Source organism: Homalodisca vitripennis, chromosome 3 (assembly GCF_021130785.1).
Source record: "Homalodisca vitripennis isolate AUS2020 chromosome 3, UT_GWSS_2.1, whole genome shotgun sequence".
Classification (NCBI taxonomy): Eukaryota; Metazoa; Arthropoda; class Insecta; order Hemiptera; family Cicadellidae; genus Homalodisca; species Homalodisca vitripennis.
In genome coordinates this window covers 116,360,367-116,385,681 of record NC_060209.1, presented here as the reverse complement: position 1 = coordinate 116,385,681, position 25,315 = coordinate 116,360,367, and the positions used below count along the sequence as shown (strand labels likewise).

At 33.9% G+C, this 25,315-nt stretch overlaps 1 protein-coding gene across 2 annotated transcripts in view; it reads right to left on the bottom strand.

Annotated features, from left to right (window-relative positions):
* Positions 1–5,530: 5,530 nt before the first annotated feature.
* LOC124357374 overlaps positions 5,531–25,315 on the bottom strand; it is a 57,582-nt gene continuing 37,797 nt past the window's right edge. For both annotated transcript variants that reach the window (XM_046809112.1, XM_046809111.1), the window contains exons 9-15: positions 23,110–23,175; positions 20,056–20,073; positions 17,577–17,666; positions 16,640–16,818; positions 14,442–14,607; positions 14,094–14,302; positions 5,531–5,737 (exon numbers count right to left, since the gene is read on the bottom strand). In XM_046809112.1, coding sequence (XP_046665068.1) covers positions 5,667–5,737; positions 14,094–14,302; positions 14,442–14,607; positions 16,640–16,818; positions 17,577–17,666; positions 20,056–20,073; positions 23,110–23,175 — 799 coding nt within the window. In that variant the 3' untranslated portion in view covers positions 5,531–5,666. The remainder of the gene's footprint in view (positions 5,738–14,093; positions 14,303–14,441; positions 14,608–16,639; positions 16,819–17,576; positions 17,667–20,055; positions 20,074–23,109; positions 23,176–25,315) is intronic.

Sequence of the window (25,315 nt, the reverse complement as noted above, 5' to 3'; positions counted from 1 at the left end):
TAAAAATTGCAGTACTGTTACTAAACAACAAAAACTTTTATTTAACCTTATGCTCAAATTACCTTAACATAACCTTATATAACAAATAATCAAGATACAATCAATTAATACATTGCCTCCTATTGCATTTTATTCCTAAATATCTCAATTAAAATTGAAAAAAGGGGAAATCTTCCAGCTTACTGAACACGAATTATTTTATTTAAACATAGTTCAAACCCCGTTCTAGAAATACATGAAAACTTAAACTTAAAATATTACACTTGTTAAAACTTTTGTTTATATTTATTCAGTAAAATCCAAAAGAAGGTATAGATGACGCCTTATTCCTCTTGCAGGATGGTGATGAAGATGGGAACGGTATTGAGGGCTGTGCTATTCTCGGAGCGATAGATGCTTGCCTGCTCAATGTTGAAACTGAAATCACTGGTGAGACAAAGCGACTGGCCAGGCTTGACCGTGTCCGCATGGGTTCTGCGACTGAACACCTGACTGCGAAATGGTGGGAACCGCTGTTTCAGTTCGAATTGGTACGTGAACTTTTCTGCCTTGTCAGGGGATCCAATATAGATTACACATCTGCAAATAAAAATTGTTGAGTTTATATAATTTTACCCCGATTATTCACTTAATAACGAAAACTCAATTATTATCCAGACAACTCTCATTGCAAAAGAAAAAAGAAAGCTAGTAAGAACTAAGGTTATAACATAAAATCTATTGTAAACTAATTACCCTTTCATCATTTTCTTGAAGAGATCTACATGGAATATTACGTTAAACACTTCATTGTGGGCTGATTGTATCCAATGGTGAGAGATGTACATGGCTCCTCCTACCTGCACTGTCAAAGGTACTTGCACCTCCTGCAACATTCATAACATCGTCAAGCCTTAGAGTCAAATGATTGTGACAGTCTGAGAGTTTCAGTTCAAGAATTTCATTGAACTGTTAATACCGATAAAATAACTTTCATTACTTGAAGCAGTAGAAAGTATACTTTTGGAAGCAGAAAGTCAAAGCATTTTGAACATAGATTCACGTTGTAATGTTATATAGATTGGTTCATACACAACTAAGCACAGTACAAGATTTCTCAGGCTAACCTTTTAGGGTCCACTGATTGGAAGAACATTTAAAAGTACACATTTTTTTTAGAAATTTTGTTAGGCTCAGAGCTTGATATATTTTTCACTGTATTTAAAAAGTTATGCATATATTTGTTTACCATTGATTTTGAAATCAATATTTTGGGATCAATTTTTATCACCTTAATTTAATTTATACAATACATTAATATTGACATTAAAAAAATTTTGCCGTCACTATGTATAGTTGATATAATAAATAAAAATTATACTCTTGTTTATTGTTTTATTTTATATGCATTAATAACCCTAATTATTTACTTACAACATAGCATAATAAAGCAAACTGAAACTGCAGATGATCATGATCCCATAGACGAGTAAATCAAGACGCAAAAACAAGTAATCACGCTGTTTAAAAAAGAAGAATAAAATACAAAAATACAGCATTCCAACAAGATACAGCAATCACAATAACAAAATACAATAAGACGAAAAAGTTACTAACAGCTTAAGTTTTCAGATGGGCCATTGTATTTTTCCACCAGCCGACGTCCTTGATTACAAATCCTTCTGAGAGGATAAACTTTTCAATGCTATAAGTTGTGCCCATTTAAAACCCCTAGACAGATGTGCCCCCTAGTGGATAATGCTAGAAACACACGCTATTTGTGACCGGCGAGCAGCGCCAAGCAGAGTGTCGTAGAACTAGTGCAGCGCATGCAGTTTAGAACTTGTAAATGATGGGGGGATGTTATCACACGCATGCTTGCCATAGATGCTCGCCACAACCTTTGAGTTTGAATCCTTCTGAGGCTACAACCCTGAGCCTAGGCCCCTACGGCCGTCTATCTGTCTTGATTATGACCATGTGTTTAAAGTTAACGAAAAAACATGAGAGACCATTATCTGCACAAGCGATTCAACACAACCAAAATCATAAAATTTAAGAATATTGAAATCGAAATCTGCCAATTTTATATTTAGGTAGCCCCTAAATCTTACGTTTAAGATAAATCTCAATTACTTCTTTACATTTTAATTTTTTACTTATAATATAATATACGGAAGTTGATTATTCTGCTTAATGTGATATGTAAAATTTAATATGTATAATACAATATGTAAAATTTAATACATATAATATATAAAATGTAATATTAAAATTTTAATATGTTTTATATAATATTAAATATGTATCTTTATACACGAAAGTAGGCTGAAAAGTAATGCACACATGCTTGTAAAACACAATTGAATTGAGCTATAGAAGTGCGCCTGGTGGCATTCGTAAGTACCATTCCTCCTCTACATGCCATAATATTGTTGGTGGAACTTGCAGTGGACGACCGATCACTGCCACAGACGACAAGCATCACAAACTTGTTGACGATTTGATTCAAAGTAATCAGCAAATTACCCTATAGCGTATCACAAACCATATCTAAGGAACGTGTTGGTTTCATTATTCAACAATTAGGATACCGGCAAACCTGTGCACGATGGTTGCCACGCTGTTTAACAGACGAGAATGAACAGCGTAAAATGGAATGCTGTCAGCAACTTTTGCAGCGCTGCCATGATGAAGGAGATGGCTTTCTTTTGAATATCATGACAGAGGACGAGTCATAGTTGCACCATTACGATCCAGAAGAGAAAAGACAAAGCACTGGATATCAACATTTGGGTTCTCCTGTGACGAAAAAGTTTAAAACACAACCATCTGCAAAATTCCTTTTGAATGTGTTTTGGGAAGCGTATCGAGTTTATGTGACCGAATATCTGGAACAAGGCGCGACGGTAAATTCATCTCAATACATAGAGACTCTAAAACACCTCCAACGTCGAGTTTGTTGTGTTAAAGGCAGCCTCGAGCCAATAATCTTGCAACATGACAATGCTGGTCCGCACACTTTGCGCGCAACTGAAGAAAGAAATGAGATAGATGAAGTTTGAACCAATTTTACACCCTCCCTATTCCTCCCTTGTAGTCCTCTCCGATTTTTATTTTTTCTTCTACTCTTGAGAGATTTCAAGGGTACTCTATACAATTCAAACAATGCGGTAAAAGCAACTATTGCATCCTGGATTTGAGAAAAATCTGAAGAATTTTTCATCACTGACGGAATACAAAAACTTGTTACACGTTGAGAGAAATGTGTTAGTCTTAATGGTGACTATGTTGTAAAATACGTGAATGATTGTGAAGCTTAAGAATTGTACTTTACTTTACTTTTTACCTGATCTCGCTATTTCTTTTCGTTAGTGTTCTTTAAGCATGTGAGCACTACTTTTCAGCGTACCCTCGTATCTAATAAGAACTGTCACTTAGTTTGTGTATAATTATTCATGATTAGTGTATTATTTTTTAGGTTTATATATTATTGTTCAGGTGTATAGTGTAATATTTAATATTTATAAGCTACGCAAATATGTAACATATATCTTTAAGTATGTAATTTAAACGTTACAAATTTAACAAATAACAAATTTAACATTTAAAATGTGAAGTTATTGTAGTTATACTTATTTGCATTGAATTATGTTTTCTTTATGTATTAAGAGTTTAGAAATTTTTACTAATTCCATATAAATTTCATTCATTAATGTGGTTGTAAAATAATAAAAATATATATGTTAACAAATTGAGTACTGTCTGCAAATTACTAATAGTTGAAAATATATGAAATTCTATTTATTTGGATTAACTGATTAGTTTCTTTCCCTAAAATAAACATAGTTTATAACATGTGTATCCAAATACATAATAGTTCAAATTAAAGTACTTAATTCCTCAGTGGCTACAGTGTGTAATAATTGTCGTTTCACGCAATGGGCTTATACTTTACAGGTGCAGACGGGATTGCCGCTTGGTGACTGGGTGAGCTATCCAATTCGTGAGATTTTGCACGAGCGACTCGGAATATTGTTTCAGAGGCCTGAAACAGGCAATGGCTTGTAGTAAAAGAGCAGATAGACAGAGCTGAGCAATTCTGGCTATCACCGACAAACCCCGAACATCTGCTGGCCTTTCTTATAGGGTTGTGAATTTTACAGGTAGACAAGGGGTGCGGGAAGGGAGGGGCTGGTGGGTAAAGTGATGGTCGCGACTCTGGTGAAGGGTAACCAAACCACATATCCATAGGGATGATATATCTAGAAGGATCTAAAATCAAGGCCGATGTGCAATAGGAACAGGAAAAGTGTAATTTTGGCTGTTGGCCGATATGAGAATGGGATTCAAGTTTAAAAATCCTATTGTTAATAAATTTACTCTTCAATACAAAAAGCTTTAACCCCGGAAATGGCAATCAAGATTATAATTAAAATTCAATTTTGTTTATTCACAAACATACACAAAACATATTGAAGCTCAGTCTGTCAATGTTGTGCAACAGGACACAAACGCCCCCTTATCAACATTACTTGTTGTAACTAACCCACTACTTTCTTCTCCAAAAGGTATCTTATTAAGCTTTGTATAAATCCCACTGACATTCTGGTGTACTCAAAAACCCGGGCTGCACCTCTTATCAAACCGTCAAACATTACATTATTCAACGAACCGAGCTTTGAAGCCTGTTTATAACACTGTAAATTTTAGGCCTGTGCTATCTATCTAACACACGTCCCAAAACACTATTTTCTCTAGAGAATAAGAGGACAACTTCGTCCAGAGACCCCACTTCGGCAACTGAATAATATTTAAGTACAAAAAAACCTGTTTGTATCGCCGTTACTACCACTCTGCCGCGTTACAGTTTAAAGCGTACCACTCGTTTAGTGCCGAAGTCCGAAACGATCGGTCAGCCGATTTTAATTGTCCAATGCATTGTTACGTTTGGGGGGGGGGGGGGACACTAGTGGAGATAACCTTAGATCAACCGGTGTCAGATGTAGCTCATGAACGTCGATCTTCATTCACAATTTCATGAGCCACATTGCGTAAAATACGATGCTTCGTGATTAATCAGTTCTTGATTCACGAAGCTGTCAAATTATGTCTTGATTTTATAAGTTCTTAGAGACAAAATTTATTTTTGAAATTTTCCTGGTTCTCAAAAAAATTCCCGGCTTATTCCTGGTCGGGTGGCTACCCTGACACTACATGCTTTGCACAAATCAAAATATAAAATATATACGTTATGCAGATTAAGTTACAAAACAAGTTCCAAATAACAGGAAAATATTGGAACAGAGAATATTATAAATGCCTAACAAAAAGTTATTAAAGACCTTCATAATAAAAAGGGGCTGTTATTCAAGTGGCTAATTTGTTATGACACAAATTTTATATTGATATTAAGAATATTTAATATATTTTAAAAATTAAAAATTATTATTTTCATTATATTGTTTGATTAGTGAACAGTTTCAAATAATTATCAATGTTATGTTATGTCAAATAAAATGACAAGAAGTGTGTTAGCTTTTACCTTGGAGCTGCCAGAGATGAGCTTGTCAGGATGGTTACTCTGTAAGTGAACAACCAACTCTGGCTTGTAGCCTTTCCAGTGACACGTGTTGACGATGCAAGCATAGTGTCGGAACCCACAGCCCTCCTCGTGTTCCTGCTTGTCATCCAGCTTTAGCATCATGATGCACCCAGTCACTGTGTTCTTGCAGGGATACATCAACTTCTCTGCCACCTTTTAGACATTTCAATGTTGCTGTTAGTGTTTTTAGTGAAGAATAAACATCGTTACAGCCTTTTTACACAAAACTGAACAACAAAGACTTAATACTCAAGATACATGAAATCTATAAATTTTATTGCTACACACTAACTAGCAAAATGATGAAAATATAAAAGAATTTTAACCATTGGTATTATGATTGAGAGTATTAGTGGTCTTGATATGATTTAAAACATTTCAGTTACTAGCACATTTCTGATAATAATTTTCAGTTTATTACTAAATTTTCATTAAGTATTTGTGGTCAAATGACAATTTATACAATTTAATCCTACCACACATCTTAAAAATTGTTATTATCACAACTATGAAAATCTATAAGCTACAATTATAAACATCTTGATTACACCTGTAAAGTAATTTTTACTGTTGTGGCATTGCAGTTACAGTTTTATACATTTGAAATATTATTTGCTTCATGCTTCATCATTCTTCTTAATACTGTTCAAGTTAGCTAGAAAGATTAAATTCAGTGTGCAAGATTAAATCTGCAATTTGTTTTCTCAATACAATAAACCAGTGCAAATGTGTGGTATTCTTGATGGAGATGGACAAGTTTTAGTAGTGAAAACTTTCAAAAAAAACAAAAATTTGGTATGGAGAAATGTGTTCATTAACCCTTCAACTGATGACCAACGGTACAGATGTTCATCAGTATCGCTTGTGAACTGATTAAGACAGCACAGCCGTCAGTCAACTTTCTGCATTATTACCCCAAAACCCTTTGTTATAAAGACATAACTTGCACCAGTCGAACCCTCTACTCATAAATATCAATTCATTTGATATAGTTTATATTCGTAATATTACTCATTGTTAGCTGATATCGATCCAAATGCAGCACAGCATACAGCTGACTGACTATGCAGCCGGTGATGCGCTCCACGGCCTTGACGATCTTTCTTGCTACTGTTGCTAAGTTATTACGTAGGCTAATTGTTTATAATTTATTGTTATGTTGTGAAATGGGCGATCCTTGTTTTTCAAATGATATACGTGAACTATTGGATGATGAAAATATTAGTTCTGATGATGAAAGTGACATAGCGGCAAATGAAATGCATGATTAAATTCCTTTGTCAGATTTGTTTTCAGGTAGTCTGGATGATTATAAACCGGTGGAATGTGAGTTGGGTTGTGAACAAATTGATAATGACAGTGACAACAATTCATCATTATCTGATATTCCTCTTGCCCAGAAAATTCATCACACACCAAAATGCATGTGTAGGCCTACTGCCAAAAAAGTAGTACATACTTTATATTTTTATCAAAAACGTTTATTGTGCTGTAAATAAATGTCTATATGTTACAAACCTTTTGTTCACTACAAAATATTGTTTATATTTACAGTATCTACAGTATATCAAGTCATTGAAAGTTACATGGAGTGTAACAAAAAAAATTTACAATACACATTTTTGAAGTTATGTAGAAATTTAAAAAAACTCAAGTAAACATATATTTTTATTATTTCAAATGTTCTCCGGTTTCTAACAAAAAAATCTATATATAACACTTATTACTTAATGTTTAGCACATATTTTGGAAAACAATAACTTACTGTCAAAAAGTCAGTTTGGCTTTAGACCTAAGAAGAGCACTGTTGGCATCGTAGTGTAGTTCTTAGATTCTATGATATGTCCAAGGCCTTTGACACTGTTGACCACAGCATCTTAGTGAATAAGTTACCTCATTACTTTTTCAGCAATTCTGTTGTAAAATCATATTTAGAAAATAGACGTCAAACAGTGTTCCTAAAGGGCAACTTTTCTAGCACTCTGTATGTACACCATGGAGTTCCACAAGGTTCCATTTTGAGGCCAATGATTTTTGTCCTGTATATCAATGACCTTCTATATAGTTTGCAAAGTAACAGTATAAAGACCTTTTTGTTTGCAGATGACTTGGGAATGTGTATACAAGATAAATGTGTAGATAATATAAATGCCATTTGATAATATAAATAACAGACAGCTCTGAGACCATTCTTGATTGGTGCAGTGCCAACAAACTTAATCTAAACTCTCAAAAAACACAAGATCTTACTTTAAGTCTTTCAAATCAAGAGGGCTGTGATCCTCCTCTCAAGTTTCTTGGCATATATTTGCAGAGTGATTTAAAATGGCAACATCATATCGATTATGTGGCAACAAAGATTTCAAAAGGCATATTTTTGATAAGATCTTTAAGAAATAAAGTAACTCAGGATATCCTACTTAGAATGTATTATGCCTTTGTACACAGTCAGCTTAACTATGGAATCACCCTTTGGGGAAACTCTGGCTATTGTGATAAGTTGTTTGTTTTGCAAAAAAAATCATTAGGCTTATTTGCAATTTGCTAAATTTGACTCACTGTAAACCATATTTTATCAAATTAGACATTCTTTCCCTCCCATCTCTGTATGTTTTTCTACACTAATGTACATTAAAGAAAACCTCTATGCTTTTCATCATATAGTGGATATTCATGGCTATGAATAAGGAATAGGCTAAATATTGTTACAAAAGGATGTAATTACTCTAGCACTCAAAACAGCTTTGTATATGAGGGCATTAAGTTATTCAATGCATTACCTAGTGATGTCAAAGGTCCCTAAACAGGTTTAAAACCACTATTAAGTTATGGTTAACTAAAAATTCTTGTATAGTGTGAGTACTTTGATGTATAGGGTAACTTTTAACCTGGTTTTAGTCCTTTTAGTCACTGTATTTTATACATTTTTAGTTAATTTTACACCTAGACCGTTAAATTGTAATTTTACATTAGGCCTAGTTCTATTAAACAAAATATTCACTGTTTTGACAATGTCTTGCATAATGACAAAACACTTTATTCTTGGATACAGTAAATAAAACATATATTTAAAGGGTTGATGAATTTTTAAAATGTATTTGTATTTAGTAATTATAGGTTCGTGTGGATTGTTGTTATCCTTTAACTGATGACGTTGTTATACACTTTGTGTTCTGACAATAAATGGTTGATTTATTAGTTAAAATGTAAAACTGGTTTGTATAACTGAAGAAATGTAAAACCACTTCATAAGTTCTGCCTCTCTATGGAGTTTTCCCAACTTTAACATAACTTCTTAATAAATTGTAATAAAACACTGGGATTTCAATAGCTTTGCGCTCGTGGAGTGGCAAAATATTTTGGAACGTTGAGGAATTATTAAAAAACCATTAAAAACGCATGGAAACTGCACTGAGATTTTGATGTTACAAGAATGGCAGTGAAAAGTTCATTGGCAAAATAATTACTGTAAATGATTACCCTGGTAAGCTTGTGACAACCTATTTTCTACACAAATAGTTGTGTTCTCTTAAACTGGACACAAGGAAAACATTTATTGCGAGATGTAGAGTAATGTTAATTGTGACAAAATTATTATATATTGGCTGGAAACAATTCAAATACTTCCATTTAAACCAGGAGTCTTACTACTAGTACTATTTTATTTTTTAAACCTGAAATGTAACAGCATGAAAAATCTTGATAACAAGATCAAAAAACATTTTAACACTTAATTGAAATGACAGATATCACCACACATGTTCATTTTATCTGATTTTCTTTATTGCCAGAAACATTATACTCTGTGACGCATGTTAAATAAAAATACTATTTATAAATGGATGATTCTCACAATGAGAATAAATTTAAATGCTTAAGGTTATAAGAGAAATTATATTTATAAAAAAAATGCTCTGTGTGTACAGTAAAACCTGTTATACCTGATCTAATTTGACAACAAAGTAGGGCTGATAATGTTAAAGCCGAATATGATATTGTAATATAATATAGGATGGAATTCTTATTTAGTATATAATACAAATAAACGATTTTACAGTTTAGTTTTTCAATGTAATACGTATCTACTATACGATACAATGTAATAAGTCAAATAGATCAGAGAATACTCATGTCACCGACCCTGAGGATCAATTGTGACAACCTGATATCTATACAACCCAGGTAATCTTGAAAGACTTCATAAACCTCAATATGTCCCTAGTAGATCCTACATTAAAAATGTCCTGTAAAGGTGTCTCTTATTATCACAGCAATCGCTTTGCAATCACAGATTATGTGTTTAGCAATCTACTTAAGACTCCTTGCAGAAGTGACAATAATTTATGTCCAGTCTCCTGAGTCCAAGAGTAGCTTCGCTTTCTAACGAATAAAGAGTCTTGACATCTATCGCTTATCTCACACCTTTGAGGCTTTTCTAATAAAGAGAAGTCTGCAACTACCCACTTTGTGATAGTATTTAGGACTTGAAACTTAGCCAAAACAAAAAAGAGTTATAACCCAATAAGATATATATATATATATATATATATATATATATATATATATATATAGCCTCAGCTCTTGTCTTACCAGTCTGCCACTTCATTCACTACAATAATCTTGTGCCCCGGTACCCATATCAGAGTAACACTTGATACCAGGGCTTTAAGTAGCATTAGTTAGTCCTAGACCAACTTAACCACAAAAGTGCAGCTGCTGACAGATCTCAGAGCAGTTAAGGGGACTTGAACGCTCCATATAAACCCATGTTAAATTAGGTACTTTTGTGTCCCATTATCTTAGCAAGTAATAAAGATACCAACCTGATATTTTTATCACTTACTATGTGGTCCTATACAAAGCTACTGATCTATTTTTATGAACTTATAACTCTGTTTCTCCAAGTTATGATTTTTTTTATCTAGCGAGTTCAAAATAACCCTGAAATATAGACTATTTTTCAGTAAAATGAGGCCTAATAAGTCAATATTTGTTATAATTGTTTCTTTGTAGATCAGTAGCATCATAGATAAGTACTAAACATCCTGTAAAAAATTTCAGCTTGTTATCTTTAGTACTTTCAGAGAAAACGGGTCATTTGTGTGAAAAATCAAAATTTTCGGGAAAACACAAAAAACAAAAAAATTTAGATAAAAAGTATATTTTTCACAATACTTGAGCTCTAAAACCCTCCAGGAACATAATGTTCATCATTCTCCTCTTCCTCTCCAAGAGCTCTCCTTCTTTTCTTCACTCGACTTTCCTTGGTCATCACTACTACCTAATTTCTTCTCAGAAGAACTGGGTGGCACTACAACTTTTGGAGTAGTAGGCCGAGGCCTAACTGTTGAGTCTTCATCTGGTGAAACTGAAGGTAACCTTTTATAAAACCTATTACCTTTATTGGTACGTTTTTTAAAGATTCCTTTAGGTGTAGTCATTATATTATCAAAGATCACTTTGAAATAAAAGTCTATAAACACTGAGTCAACTTCCAATAATAACAAAATATTGTCAGAACAACAAAGTTGCTAGGTTACAAACAATTGACAATAACAAAACAAGCAGACATCTGTCAAAACTGCTAAGGTCATAGAGAAACAAAACCTAAGAGTAAGTAAATAATAAATCAGTAAAATCAGCACTATAAGAAAGCTCAACACTGGATACAGCCGTCAATGGCATTGCAGAGGCAACTTCAAAAATTTATTTGAAGCATTTAGAAACTTTTGTGAGTGATAATATTAATATCATTGTATTCCGAAAATGTCAAACTACAATAAAAAAAAAATAAAAAAATAAATGTTAAAAATAATTTTTTTTTTTGTCCAAGTCCCCTTAAATGTCTGATGGATATAAATCTTAGCACCCTTCGGATTTTTTGATAAGTTGATTCAGGCATACAGATTTTCATTGAAAGATGGTCAGGAATTCTGCGGCACTCCGGCCTAAACTTCATCTGATTACTTAAATCATAACGCACTAACGGAACATTATGAGTCAATAAACATGATGCCCACCATACTCAGAGTTGTTATAACATTGAATAATATTGAGCCCATAATTGAGTCTTGGGTAACTCCATGAGTATACAAAGCCCAACCAGACTGATTTGTTATTGATTTTAACAGTTTCTGGCCAGTTATATAAAGTAGAACCTCTCATATCCGACTCCTCCTGATATCCGACTGTGCTTCATTGCTGTTCAGACTTGATTTTTACCACCCCACATTACAGCTTAATACAGCCTATTGATCAGGGCGTCATTCAGTGGCTAAAGAGAAGATACAGAAGAAAATATGTCCGCTCTCTCATGAAAAAACAGAAGAAGGATAAAACCTTTTTGAGGCAATCAAATGTTTAAATATAAAAGCTGCCATCTATATCGTTGCTGCAGCTTGGGATAAAATTAAACAAACCACCCTCCAGAAGGCTTGAAAAAAGATTTGGTCTTCCTCAAACTGATCATGAGCCAACTTTGACAGAAGCAGATGTTGAGACAGACAAAACAGAAACATTACAAAATGTACAAGTTTCAGCACGATCTCCAAATGACAGATGTAGAAGAGTGGCTTGTTGAAGGTGATGTTTCGGAAGTTACAGCCAATGAAGATCTCAGTGATGACCAAATCATTGCTATTGTGCAGAACGAAGCAGAGGAAGAAGAAATTGACTCAGTTGAAGACGAAACCACAGGTGACAACGTAGTGAGACATTAAACTGCGTAAGACGTCTTCGACGTTGCGCTGAAATACATCGAGCAACATCCAAATGCAACATCCAACTGATCATGAGCCAACTTTGACAGAAGCAGATGTTGAGACAGACAAAACAGAAACATTACAAAATGTACAAGTTTCAGCACGATCTCCAAATGACAGATGTAGAAGAGTGGCTTGTTGAAGGTGATGTTTCGGAAGTTACAGCCAATGAAGATCTCAGTGATGACCAAATCATTGCTATTGTGCAGAACGAAGCAGAGGAAGAAGAAATTGACTCAGTTGAAGACGAAACCACAGGTGACAACGTAGTGAGACATTAAACTGCGTAAGACGTCTTCGAGGACAAAATGGAGAGACGCTTCTGCAAGGTCAAGATTGACAAAATTGAAACAAAAATCCATAACTGAATTCTTTAAATAAGGTACTGTACATACGCTTAGATTTAATTCAAGTTTAATTTAATTTAAAAACTGTAAATGTTGCTATTTACAAGTACAATAAGTTGTTTGCTTATTGTAGTACACTGCAAACATGTAGGTTTTTTCTATCTAGGAAAGGCGGTATTTTTGCTCCTCCTGATATCCGACCATGGCTCGATCCCGTAATCGTCGGATATGAGAGGTTCTACTATAAGTAGAAACCCACATAGTAGAACCACTCATTATAGTATATAAAATTTCTGTACAGAAAGAACTAGAGTAATTATTGCACAATTTTCCTCCTTGTAAAAGAGGCCAGTACATAACTTTTTAGATTAATATTTATTTATCAACAGAATAAAAGGAAAAAGACTTGAAAAGGTGAAGGAATTCTGTTATTTAGGAAGTATCATAACAGATAGGGGCACAATAAGAGAAGAGATAGGAAACAGAATATGGAAGAGTGGAAAGTTTTTCAATATGGTGAAGAAGATTGTGTGGAGTTGGAACATTGGGAAAGAATCAAAAGTACTGATGTATAAATCTTATTTCCAACCAATTTTATTATATGGAGCAGAGACGTGGACGTGGACTAAAAATGATTTAAGCAGATTGCAAGCTGCAGAAATGAGATTTTTAAGAGGGATAGAGAAGACTACAAGAAGATATAGAATAAGGAACAAAATAACCAGAGAAAGATTGAAGGTAGTTTCACTGCAAGAGACAATGGAAGGAAGAAGAATACAGTGGATGGGGCATGTGAAGAGGATGGGAGATAATAGAATGCCTAGAATAGCACTGGAGAAGGAGGAAGGAGGAAGAAGACCAAGAGGAAGATGGGAGGACCAAGTGTGGAAAGACATAGAGAGAAGGGGACTACAGAAAATACAGGTGGAGGAAGAGGAGACCTGGAATGATAGACAAAAGTGGAGGAGGCTGTGTACGACGACCCGTGATAATGGAAACGTCTGATGATGATGATGAACAGAATAAAAGTCCATTTAAAAGGGTAAACTATTACTCTACAGGATAAATAAAAATACGTTCTTTTCAAATGAAGGATCAACATAGTCTGCTGAATCTACATTACGGATTCATTACAGGCACATTACAAATAGCTCTTGTATGACCAATTTTATGAAAATTTCTAAAGGCCTTTGGACTCTTATATGCATTTGAGTTTACATACTATTATGCAAATTCAAAATACTCTACTTTTATGTGGGGAACTAACAGGTATAATATGGTTAGTGCTTTGTGTAAGTCTATTCTACAAAGTCTTTAAATTGATTATAATTATATTTTCACATTTGTGTAACCATATCATCAAATACTGAAGTAATACTAGGAAGAATGTAGTGCCCTAACCTTCTCCATTGCACTGTTCCTGTCCCCGGGTAGTCGTGAGCGACAGATGGGGCAGGTGGTAAGGCGGGGGGTGACAATTCTGACACACAATGTGTCCCTTGCAGCACTGGAAGATGGGTGGAGTGGCATGATCCAGGCATACCGGGCACTCCAGCAGAGATACTAGAGTTTGGTTCAGCTCTTGTAATGTCATGGGTACGCTGTTGGCTCTGCCACAAACATCATAAGTATTGATTTCAGTCATAAAAAACAACAGGATTTTACACATTGTTTAAAATTTTAAACCAATTACAGTACCACTATTCAAGGTTCATAGACTTCTCATCAGCTTTATATAAATTTACTTACTGAGGTTTGTCACGCTTAGGTTGTGAGACAGGCGGTTGAGGAGGCTGTGGAGTCGGAGAACGACTGGATGGTACCACGTAGGAGTCTGGACTAGAAGACAGAGTGGGCCGCTCTGGAGTCTCGACGACAATCACATCATCATTGGACTGCTCCATTGATTCAGCCACTGTGGGAAAATGTTCATTGCATACATTTTCTTTTTTTTAGTTTTTAAAGCGACTCACAACGAATGTGTCAAATCAATGTATTAGTGTCATAAGCTGTATAGTACCAAGCACCGTCATGTTAGTCGGACGGCACCAAGCCTTGCCTGTACGCCAGGTGAACAAGCCGCTCACAACGAATGTGTCAAATCAATGTATTAGTGTCACAAGCTGTATAGTACCAAGCACCATCGTGGTAGTCGGACGGCACCAAGTCTTGGCTGTACGCCATGTGAACAAGCCGCTCACAACGAATGTGTCAAATCAATGTATTAGTGTCACAAGCTGTATAGTACCAAGCACCTTTATGGTAGTCGGATGGCACCAAGTCTTGGCTGTACACCATGTGAACAAGCCGCTCACAACGAATGTGTCAAATCAATGTATTAGTGTCACAAGCTGTATAGTACCAAGCACCATCATGGTAGTCGGACAGCACCAAGTCTTGGCTGTACGCCATGTGAACAAGCCGCTCACAACGAATGTGTCAAATCAATGTATTAGTGTCACAAGCTGTATAGTACCAAGCACCTTTATGGTAGTCGGATGGCACCAAGTCTTGGCTGTACACCATGTGAACAAGCCGCTCACAATGAATGTGTCAAATCAATGTATTAGTGTCACAAGCTGTATAGTACCAAGCACCGTCGTGGTAGTCGGACGGAACCAAGTCTTGGCTGTACAGCATGTGAACAAGCCGCTCACAACGAATGTGTCAAATCAATGTATTAGTGTCACAAGCTGTATAGTACCAAGCACCTTTATGGTAGTCGGATGGCACCAAGTCTTGGCTGTACACCATGTGAACAAGCCGCTCACAACGAATGTGTCAAATCAATGTATTAGTGTCACAAGCTGTATAGTACCAAACACCGTCATGGTAGTCGGACGGCACCAAGTCTTGGCTGTACGCCATGTGAACAAGCCGCTCACAACGAATGTGTCAAATCAATGTATTAGTGTCACAAGCTGTATAGTACCAAGCACCTTTATGGTAGTCGGACGGAACCAAGTCTTGGCTGTACACCATGTGAACAAGCCGCTCACAATGAATGTGTCAAATCAATGTATTAGTGTCACAAGCTGTATAGTACCAAGCACCGTCGTGGTAGTCGGACGGCAACCAAGTCTTGGCTGTACACCATGTGAACAAGCCGCTCACAACGAATGTGTCAAATCAATGTATTAGTGTCACAAGCTGTATAGTACCAAACACATTTATGGTAGTCGGACGGCACCAAGTCTTGGCTGTACGCCAGGTGCACAAGCCGCTCACAACGAATGTGTCAAATCAATGTATTAGGGTCACAAGCTGTATAGTACCAAGCACCGTCATGGTAGTCGGACGGCAGAAAGTCTTGAATTGCGTGCCTTAGTTTTATTAGGCTCATAATAGCGAGCCTTATTAATGGTTTCATCTCTGGGAAGAAAGTCATTATTAATTAATTACTTACTTATTATGATCATCGTTAAGAACAGAAGGCTGACAACACCGAGCCTCATCGTGGACATTTGTTCGAACTTCATTAAACATTCTAACATACTTTCTCACCATTCCATCACTTATAGTTTCTTCATTGTAACCATCTTTAATTTGATGATGTATTTCAACCAGTCACTTTTATTGTGATCAAATATTAAATTTAATGTTTGATTTTCCATTGCATATTTTGCTATTCTGAATATATTTCTACTAAAACAATCCAAAAATATAGAATAATATTTATTTTTAATTTGTGTAAAATAATAAAGATATTGCTATTCTTAATGAACTTTATATTACCCATTAATTATTGCATAGTTACACTACAACCATTACTACTTTCATTTGAGAAAATTATTTATATTAACAGAGCATGTGTACACTGTATAATGTAAATTAAAATAATTAATTTAACCTAGATTTATACAGTAGACCATTACATTTGATTTAGTAAAGTAGTTGTTACGATAGAAAATGTTAAATTGTTCTAATTATACTGAGAGTGAACTTACTTTCAACCACTTGTCTGATGGTGCTGACTTCAGGCACAGTGAGGGGTGAGGAGGTATTGTAGCTGGTGATAAAAGTAAAGTCATTCAGTGTTGAATTTCTCTCTCTAATTAGATCTGGTAAGGAAGGAAGTGCTGTGGAGGAGAAGTCCTCAGATGTTCTCTCAGCCAGAGGTGTTGACCTGCACAGTACAAACCACTGAGTTTATGATAGGCAAGCAGTAGAGTCGCACCAGGGTTAAAAAATCATGATTCACTCATTCCAGGAATCTATGCTTGGACCATGATAAATTACTCAATTGTTTCAAATAACTACATTAATATTTATACAAAACAAAAATAACTATGTTATTAGTCACAACTCAATCAGATGACCATGCACAATACACATGTTAGAATACATTTCTGTGTTCAGCTCATATTATAATTTTCTTCCACATACAGATACAGATATTCTATCATAATCAAGCAAAATTATAGATTAATGTTCAAGTAGTAAGTAATCCTCATGTGTACTTTTTATGAAATGTTATAATTATAGTAACATAGCGGCTGATTTTAATGATTTAAAAAATGTAATTACAATTTCTAGTTTCTTATATCTATTATTGATATAAAATGGAAATCACAGAATAGTTGATAGATAAATAGTTAATGCACAAAATAACAAATAATATATGCATAAACATACAAACTAAACTTAATAGTAATCCCTGTTTCGCCTAAGCCAATTTTCATTTAAGCATTTATCTTTAACGATAAACAAATAATCAGATTACAAAAATACGTACAAATAGTTCAATAATGTATCTTCTAAGTTTCATGATACATCATTGAATATTTATCGCTGCACTTGAATTTAGAGAAACTAATTTGTGAATATTATGAATGTTCCTTGTACCAAAATTAGGTTAGTTTTGAAGTGAAGGGATGAGCCTACCTCTGGTTGTCGGTGTTGTTCTGAGGTGAAGGACAATGGAACAGAAAGTTGCCAACCAAGTCGCAATAATCATCTAGAGAACTAGAACTCCTGAAACATACAACTTCACTGACAACAAATATTACATGAATTCAATGCTTATTTTAAAGTCGAGTAACAACTAATGTACAAGGAAGCAACAAAAATTCTCTGTCTCTAAGAATATTAAAATAAATATAAATATAAATAAATATATATTCTCTATAAATAGTATATAATTTCCAAGTATTAAAGTTATATTCAGCCAACATTTTAACATATTAAAACATAAAGGCTGTTCAAAAAGTAAGAAGACCAAATTCTTGAGGAATATGTAGAGCATGAAAAGTCGTACACACACTTGTGTCATTCAGTGCACATAGTGTCTTTTACAAGGTAGTCCAACGATGACTCATACATTTCCAATACAAATATAAAACAACAGTTCAATATTAGATGACAAGTTACATAACATTTTGAATTTATCATTGGCTTGAGTAATGAAATTAAAAGCCACTGTCAATTAAGTTCAAAGTGAAGCACGAGACTTCATGAACATCAGAAAACCTGCAGAGCGAGGAAAGTTTAAAATGTCATCCTTGCCTCTCTGCGTATCACACTTTCTCATTTTAGGCGTGATCAAAAACATTTATTTCAAATGCTTACAGAGATCTAATTTCAGATTCACAAACTGCAAGTAGTGCAACATATTAACAAGAGAAACAAGGAAGCGGTTTGTTACTAGAGAACTTCTGAATATTAAGCACATGACTGATTGATATCTCCACGGAAGTATACAGCAGTTAATTCAGAATATTATGTTACTATGCAGCAGGTTTATTAAAACCTTAATTATGACAACAGCTCAGTTATCTTATCTTGAGAATACCAAACTTTTTTAAGAGTTCTATGGTCCGCATCATCAGTGTAGCTCTCACAGTAGTTTAGCAAGTTTTCATCTGAATGAAGATTCTTGGAGCAATTGAAAAATGTTTAATTTGACATAACTAGTAATGATCCAAAAAATAATGAAACTAATAAATGTTAATAGTTTATGTTATATGTTTAATACCAACTACGAATTTATTTTCTGAAATTCCAAAATGATTTTAAGTGAATTAAATTAATTTTTTAACACTATTCTATTAATAACTTATTAAACTGCATTTTAAATTATATACTTAACTATGAAATATAACTAATATTTTAACTATGAGTTTATTAATTTATCAATGCATGTGCTGCTAGTATGCTGCTGGGAAACAATTATTAGTGTTTACAATTGATTTATGGAGAAATATCTTATTAAAAGACACAATAAAATCATTCCTTTTTTAATAAGTTCTGCTACAATATTTATATTATAATTGTAGTACTACATAATATAATTCTAATCATCACTTAAACTTACAATCTTTTCAGGATTTTTTAAATAAAAATATTTTTAGTTTTGAGCCTTATTCTTTTTAGTACTTTAAACCTCAAAGTAGCATATAAATCTTCTGTATGGGTGCCTTATTTTATATTTATAGAAACCAGGTTAAATTAGTGGTATTTTTAAAAATAATAATTTGAACTTTGACCAATACTCTAAATGTAAAATTTTACTCATACACTATTTTTCAAAACAAATTGAAACAAAACGAAAGAGATCTTAATTAATTTTTTTCAAATTGAAAAGTTATTTATGTAGATTTTTTTATTTATCTTTTAAATGTTTATGTCTAAATTTTATCCAAAAAGTAACAAATTATACCATTGAAAAAAACTATTTTTGTATTTTAATTTATGAAAAAACACTAATTCCAATGTTTATATTTTATAATGTACAATGTATAGCTATTTAAATACAAAAATGTCTTCATAAGACTTGCATATGACTCTGATTCATAACTTAACCATTTAACCAGTTCTAGGGTTAAATGTAGCAACCTGGTGGTTTTCAGATTATACAATACATAATAGTTATGTAAACCCTCACTTTAAGTATACTTACCTTCATACAAATATTTAGAATTGTTAAATTTAAAATTTAGGACAAAAATTTAAGAATTTGCTTTCGGAATTCAAAGTATTTGTCTATGAATATTAACAGAACTTTTAGTGAAAGAAAACAAAAATTTACTTTTTGATGTGTGGCTATGAATTAATTATAGATAAGAAAATTAAACACAAATGAGAGTTTAGAAATATTTTCAATGGTGCTGCTTGTAAGCTATTAATACTTTACCACTGTGTTCTAAAATGTACATAACATGTATGAATAATTAATTGTAATATAGTAAATATTGCAACTCAAGTTTCATTGTAGTTACAAAATCCCCAATTCCCAAAGGGAAGCGGTTCATACAAATAGGTAAAGCACAAGTGTCCTTACTATGATTATTACATAAATATTAAAAACATACTCACCACTGAGTCTATAATGAGATGGTTACTTCTACAATTTAACTATACTAACCTGTTTCTTGAAGTTTCCCTAAACAAAAATAAACTGTTTGAAATTTCCATAGAATGTACAAACAAGATATACAAAATTGCCACTTAAATTCATTACAAAAACAGTTATATGTTACTGTAGAATTTTAATTTGCATGACAAGTCTATGTTCGGTGCAGTAGATTTACAGTTAAATATGCAGACTTCAGAAAAACAAAACAGAAATGTATAACAGATATTTTGTAGACATAAGCATCAATTTCTTTCTGCTTAATAGTTTTAATATGTACCAATATAAAAAAATACATACAGATTATCTGGTTTGCAGTCCGACACTTTAGCTACGGTCAACTGTACATCTGAGATTCAACTATTATAAAATGTGAACAAGGGATGGGCTGATTTCAATTTCAAATTCTAGAATTACTTGATTCTTAAGTGGTATTGACAATCTTACATAACCAGCTTGCTTTACTCAGTTTAAATAATAATACTTCAAAAATGTTTAAATATACTCATATACATGAATTGGTTGGCCTTCAGATCCTCTGTTAAATTTTAACAGATCAGCAACACAAGTATGTTTTTCTCCACAGGAAGAACTCAGTGAGTTTATTTTCAGTAAATATATTGGTTTATTAAGTATACATTGTTCTTTACATTAAATTAAACATATCCCTCCAACACCACATCACAAGCAACAAAACTTTAATCAAATCTATCCACTGTCCAAGTCCAATCCAAATTTGAAATCACAATCAAATTTAGAATCAAGACTAAGTATCAATAATAATTGGAATAAAGACTCAAATAATCTAAAATTACATATTAATTATTATATATTGGAATATAGAATTGGTCATCAGTTGATTGAAGATATGACACATGATATGTATCTTCACAGTATGCTCAATATGATTCAATATTTAAATTGTGTATGTGAGTATGGGTACAGTGCATAACATTATTAAAAACAAGTTGAAGTAGCACAAAACGTGTGCAATATGGGTCTTAAAGGAGTTGACACGGGTAAACAAGGAAACAAGGTTGAGAGTGTGTACAGAGCTACAGGAACGTTATATGAAAGAGAAGGCGAGCATTTGCTTAACCCATTGCGGATAAACGACGTGAGGGTGACGCGGAGCGAGGCGTGGACCAAAAGCACAATGACGTGACCCTCACGCGGATGACGTGGTACGGATGACTCATTTGTTTTGAACGCTTATCGCTGTTATAACCCTCGGAGATATTTATACTCAGTTTTCCTGGACTGGCTTCCTATCTTATCTCTGGTACTCGTCCACAAACACTCCCCTCGTTATCGGTCAATAACGTTATTATTTGCGACAAATTGTTTGTCTGAGGCGTACAGTCGTGGCGTTCGATTTTCCTTTGCCTCGTGTGCGTGTACGTAAATAAAATGGGTGACGATTTACGATCATCTGAATTAGATAAACTATTATTAGAAAGTGGAAGTGACGAAAGTGATATCGATAGTGTTATTGAGGATGGAGACGGTTCTATCACGCATATTTGTCCACGTTTTCATAATTACGCGGATACTAATGTTGACAGTGACGAGCGGGCTAGTGACCATGATTCAGATGTTCAGACTATTTCAGACATTGTTCCTGGGACACCACCGGATGTGGAAACTCTATTTCAACATCATTTCAATATAAATAAAAACGCTCAAAGTAGTGCTTCCGAGGATATTTATGAATATACTTGAATATACTTCTAGTATAATATACTAGTCTAATATGATCTGTATAATGTTTATATATAACATAAATAACAACATAAACAAACAAAACATGTATAATTAGCGAGCGCGCTAAGCAGGCAGGTAGGCGTGCAAACACTGCGGGTGCTGAGTTGTAATACGGATTAATTCGTACTCTAAGGCCCGCGCGCGCCGTTTTCACGATCCGCAATGGGTTAACAAACTTTTAACATGTGATGAAGCTTGGGTTCACTATTATGAGCCAGAATAAAACAGGTAAAGCACGGAGTGGAAGTACACCAGCTCACCTGTAAGGGAAAAATTCAAAACCCAAGCAGCAGCAGAAGTCATGTTGAAGGTGTTTTAGGATGCTGAAGGTCCAGTTTTTTAAGATCATCTTGAAGAGCAGCGTACAATTAACAGCTAATACTACTCAGATATGCTTTTGAACAAAGTAGGCATGAACAAGAAAAATGAGAGATAAACGTTGTGGACCTCAGAGGAGAGGTGCGATTCTCCAACAAGACAATGCACGTCCTCATACTGCTCAACTAACCCAAGATACCATTAACAAAATGGGCTGGGAAGTACTGCCCCATCCTCCTTACAGTCCCGATTTAGCACAGTGATTTCCACTTGTTTGGTCCGCTGAAAGAGGCATTGCGTGGAAAGAGGTTCCAGAATAACGAGGACATCAAGAAGTTTATGGGAAATTGGCTCAAACATCAAGATAAAGAGTTCTTTGCAGCTGGTATAAAAAAGCTTGTGGTCTGTTGGAACAAGTGCACAAATATTTAAGGGGATTATGATGAAAAATTGTAAAAGTTTTGTTTTGTAAAAATAAATTGTTCTCTCTCTAGACCTGTTTGTCTTTTTAATTACTGAATGACCCTCGTACATTAATTGAATGGAAATGGTAAAGCTCCTTAACTGTTAAAAAAGTCAAAATGGATGTCCATATGTTTGGAATTATGCTCTGATCACAGCATACATACATGTTCGTATTTCTTATTTTTGTTTTACGGCTACATTACAATTCACAACAGTGACTAAAATATTCAAGATTGCATTAAGGTACTGTGATTTATGAATGTCAAATAGCAAACTGTAATGTATGTAATGCCAACTATAAATCAATGTGTTCTCTGGTTTTCAATGTTGAAACATTGTTAACTCAATCAATTCTTGCCTGAAGATGTTCTCTACACCAAGGCAAAATACTTGTGGCAAGAATATTGTGTTAGCAATGTTTTGACATTGTGATAACATTACTAACGCAATTAAAATCTTAAAATATGTGATCATAGTCATAACCCTGACAAGAATTCAGATTAAGCAGTTGTGATTTACCTGTTAGTACTAGTTCCAGCCGTCTCCGAATGTGATCCATCATTTCCACGTATAGAATCATGGAACCTTTAACAAAAGCATGTAATTACCTTAACTATCTGAAGTGTATGTAAACACACAGCTAATTATCATCTTACTATGAAAGCTCTTATACAAAGGTTGAATTACTTTTTCAGCAACCTTTAATACTACATGTGAAGAATATTATAGTAATTAGTGGTTGGCAATCTAGATGCCCAAACAAAATTGAGTACTCTAAGTATTTTCAATACAACACCAAATTTGGTTGCTTCTAGTAATGGCAGCAGAGATTATACAGGGTAGCCATTCAAAACCTCTTTTCAAATTCCAAGTTTTTTCCCGACTGAAAATTTCCGATTCCCTAGTCTATTTAAAAAAAAAACCAAAATAAACAACTGTAATAGTGTATTTAACCCTTACGTCGAGTTTAGTGATGACGGTTTATAGTCACCAGCTGTATTCGCAAGAAATGCCACAAAGCTGCGGTGCTCTAGCATATTTTTGCTAGCAATATGCGATAAAATCGGTGACGATGTGTCGACGAAACATCAAATACTAACACAACACTACCTTGGGGCAGACTGCAGTCCAGCATTGCAGGTCAGAGGTCTGCGGTGGAGGAACTTTCGGTACGAGGCAATGATTTAGCCGGTACACAAGGTCGGTACATCTGATACTTCATTAAATACTTTCATCTGAACTCTACTAATCAATTTATCCTTTTTTTGGGGGGAGGGGGGGAGCAAGCCTAAGAATACCACGCTACTTCAAAGTAATTTGCAGAGATTCTCCTTTTAAATTATAAAAGTAGTAGATTATAAAATGAGCTTCTAAAATATATACCATGTACGTAAAGATGTATGCATATATTTACATACACAGAGAATCTATTTATGTACAACACAAAGTAAGACGTATACTTAAAAAATTAGCTTATTTTCTGAAGAGCAGCTAACGTCATCGCATAAAACCAGGAGACAAGATGGTGTTGACAAATATAGACATAGAAGTATTAACAGAAATACGAACGTCAATCTAAATATTAATAAATCCCGGTATTTTGTTACTACATGTTTCTAATAGTTTTTATACACACAAATTAACAAAAACACGTTCCACCAATCGGTAATTTGCGTACTGCCGATCGATTTTTATACACACAAATTAACAAAAACACGTTCCACCAATCGGTAATTTGCGTACTGCCGATCGATTTGTCCATGAATAGACGGAGCAGACTCTCGACAATGCGTCAAAATAAAGAAAAAAATACCAAAATATTATTTTTTAAACTACAGCAGTTTGTTAATTTGGTTCCCTTCCTGAGGGAAAAGGACAGTTTGATGTTAATTTGGTTATATAGACTAATCTATATCATTATCATAACATAAAATAAATTTCTTTGTAACCTATGTAATCTGATGACCAATCGGAACGTGTGCAAGAAGCAATCACTCATAGACCAACCGCAATACGAGTGGTAAGTGGTAGTGATGGGAGAATCGAATACAGAATCGAATAGTATTCGAATACAGCCAGAGTATTCACATATTCGAATACATCAAAATGGATTCGAATACTTTTGAAATGAATACAATTTCTCTGGAAGAATTGAATTCAAACCTGGAGTATTCGTTTATTCTGACAAATAGTATTCAAATAAAATATCCAAGAGCTGTATTCGTATTCATATGAGGTTTAAAATGAATACATATATGGAGACTTTGAAATGAATAATTTAGGGGAGATTTATAATTTAAAAAAATAATTACAAATTTTAATACTTAAAAAAAAAAAGTATAATTAATTGTATAATTATTAAATTTAAAAATAAATATTATATCATATATATATATATATATATATATATATATATATATATATATATATAACTGAGTTACAGTTCTAAGCAATAAAAACAAATATGAATATTTATTTTATATAGTTGTGTAAAAACAAAATATTATTGAGGTTTTCTTTCTTCAGTCTATTTCTACAGTAATTAGTGACAGGACCTGCTGTGGAAAATAGTCTTTCAGACGGAACTGAAGTAGCAGGTAAACAAAGCTATTTCTTCTGAAGTTCGTATATCATGGGTATGACTTGTTTATACGAGGCACCAAAAGCCAAAGTATTCGAATACATATTCGAATACAGTGATGAATTCGTGACAAACAAGCAAGAC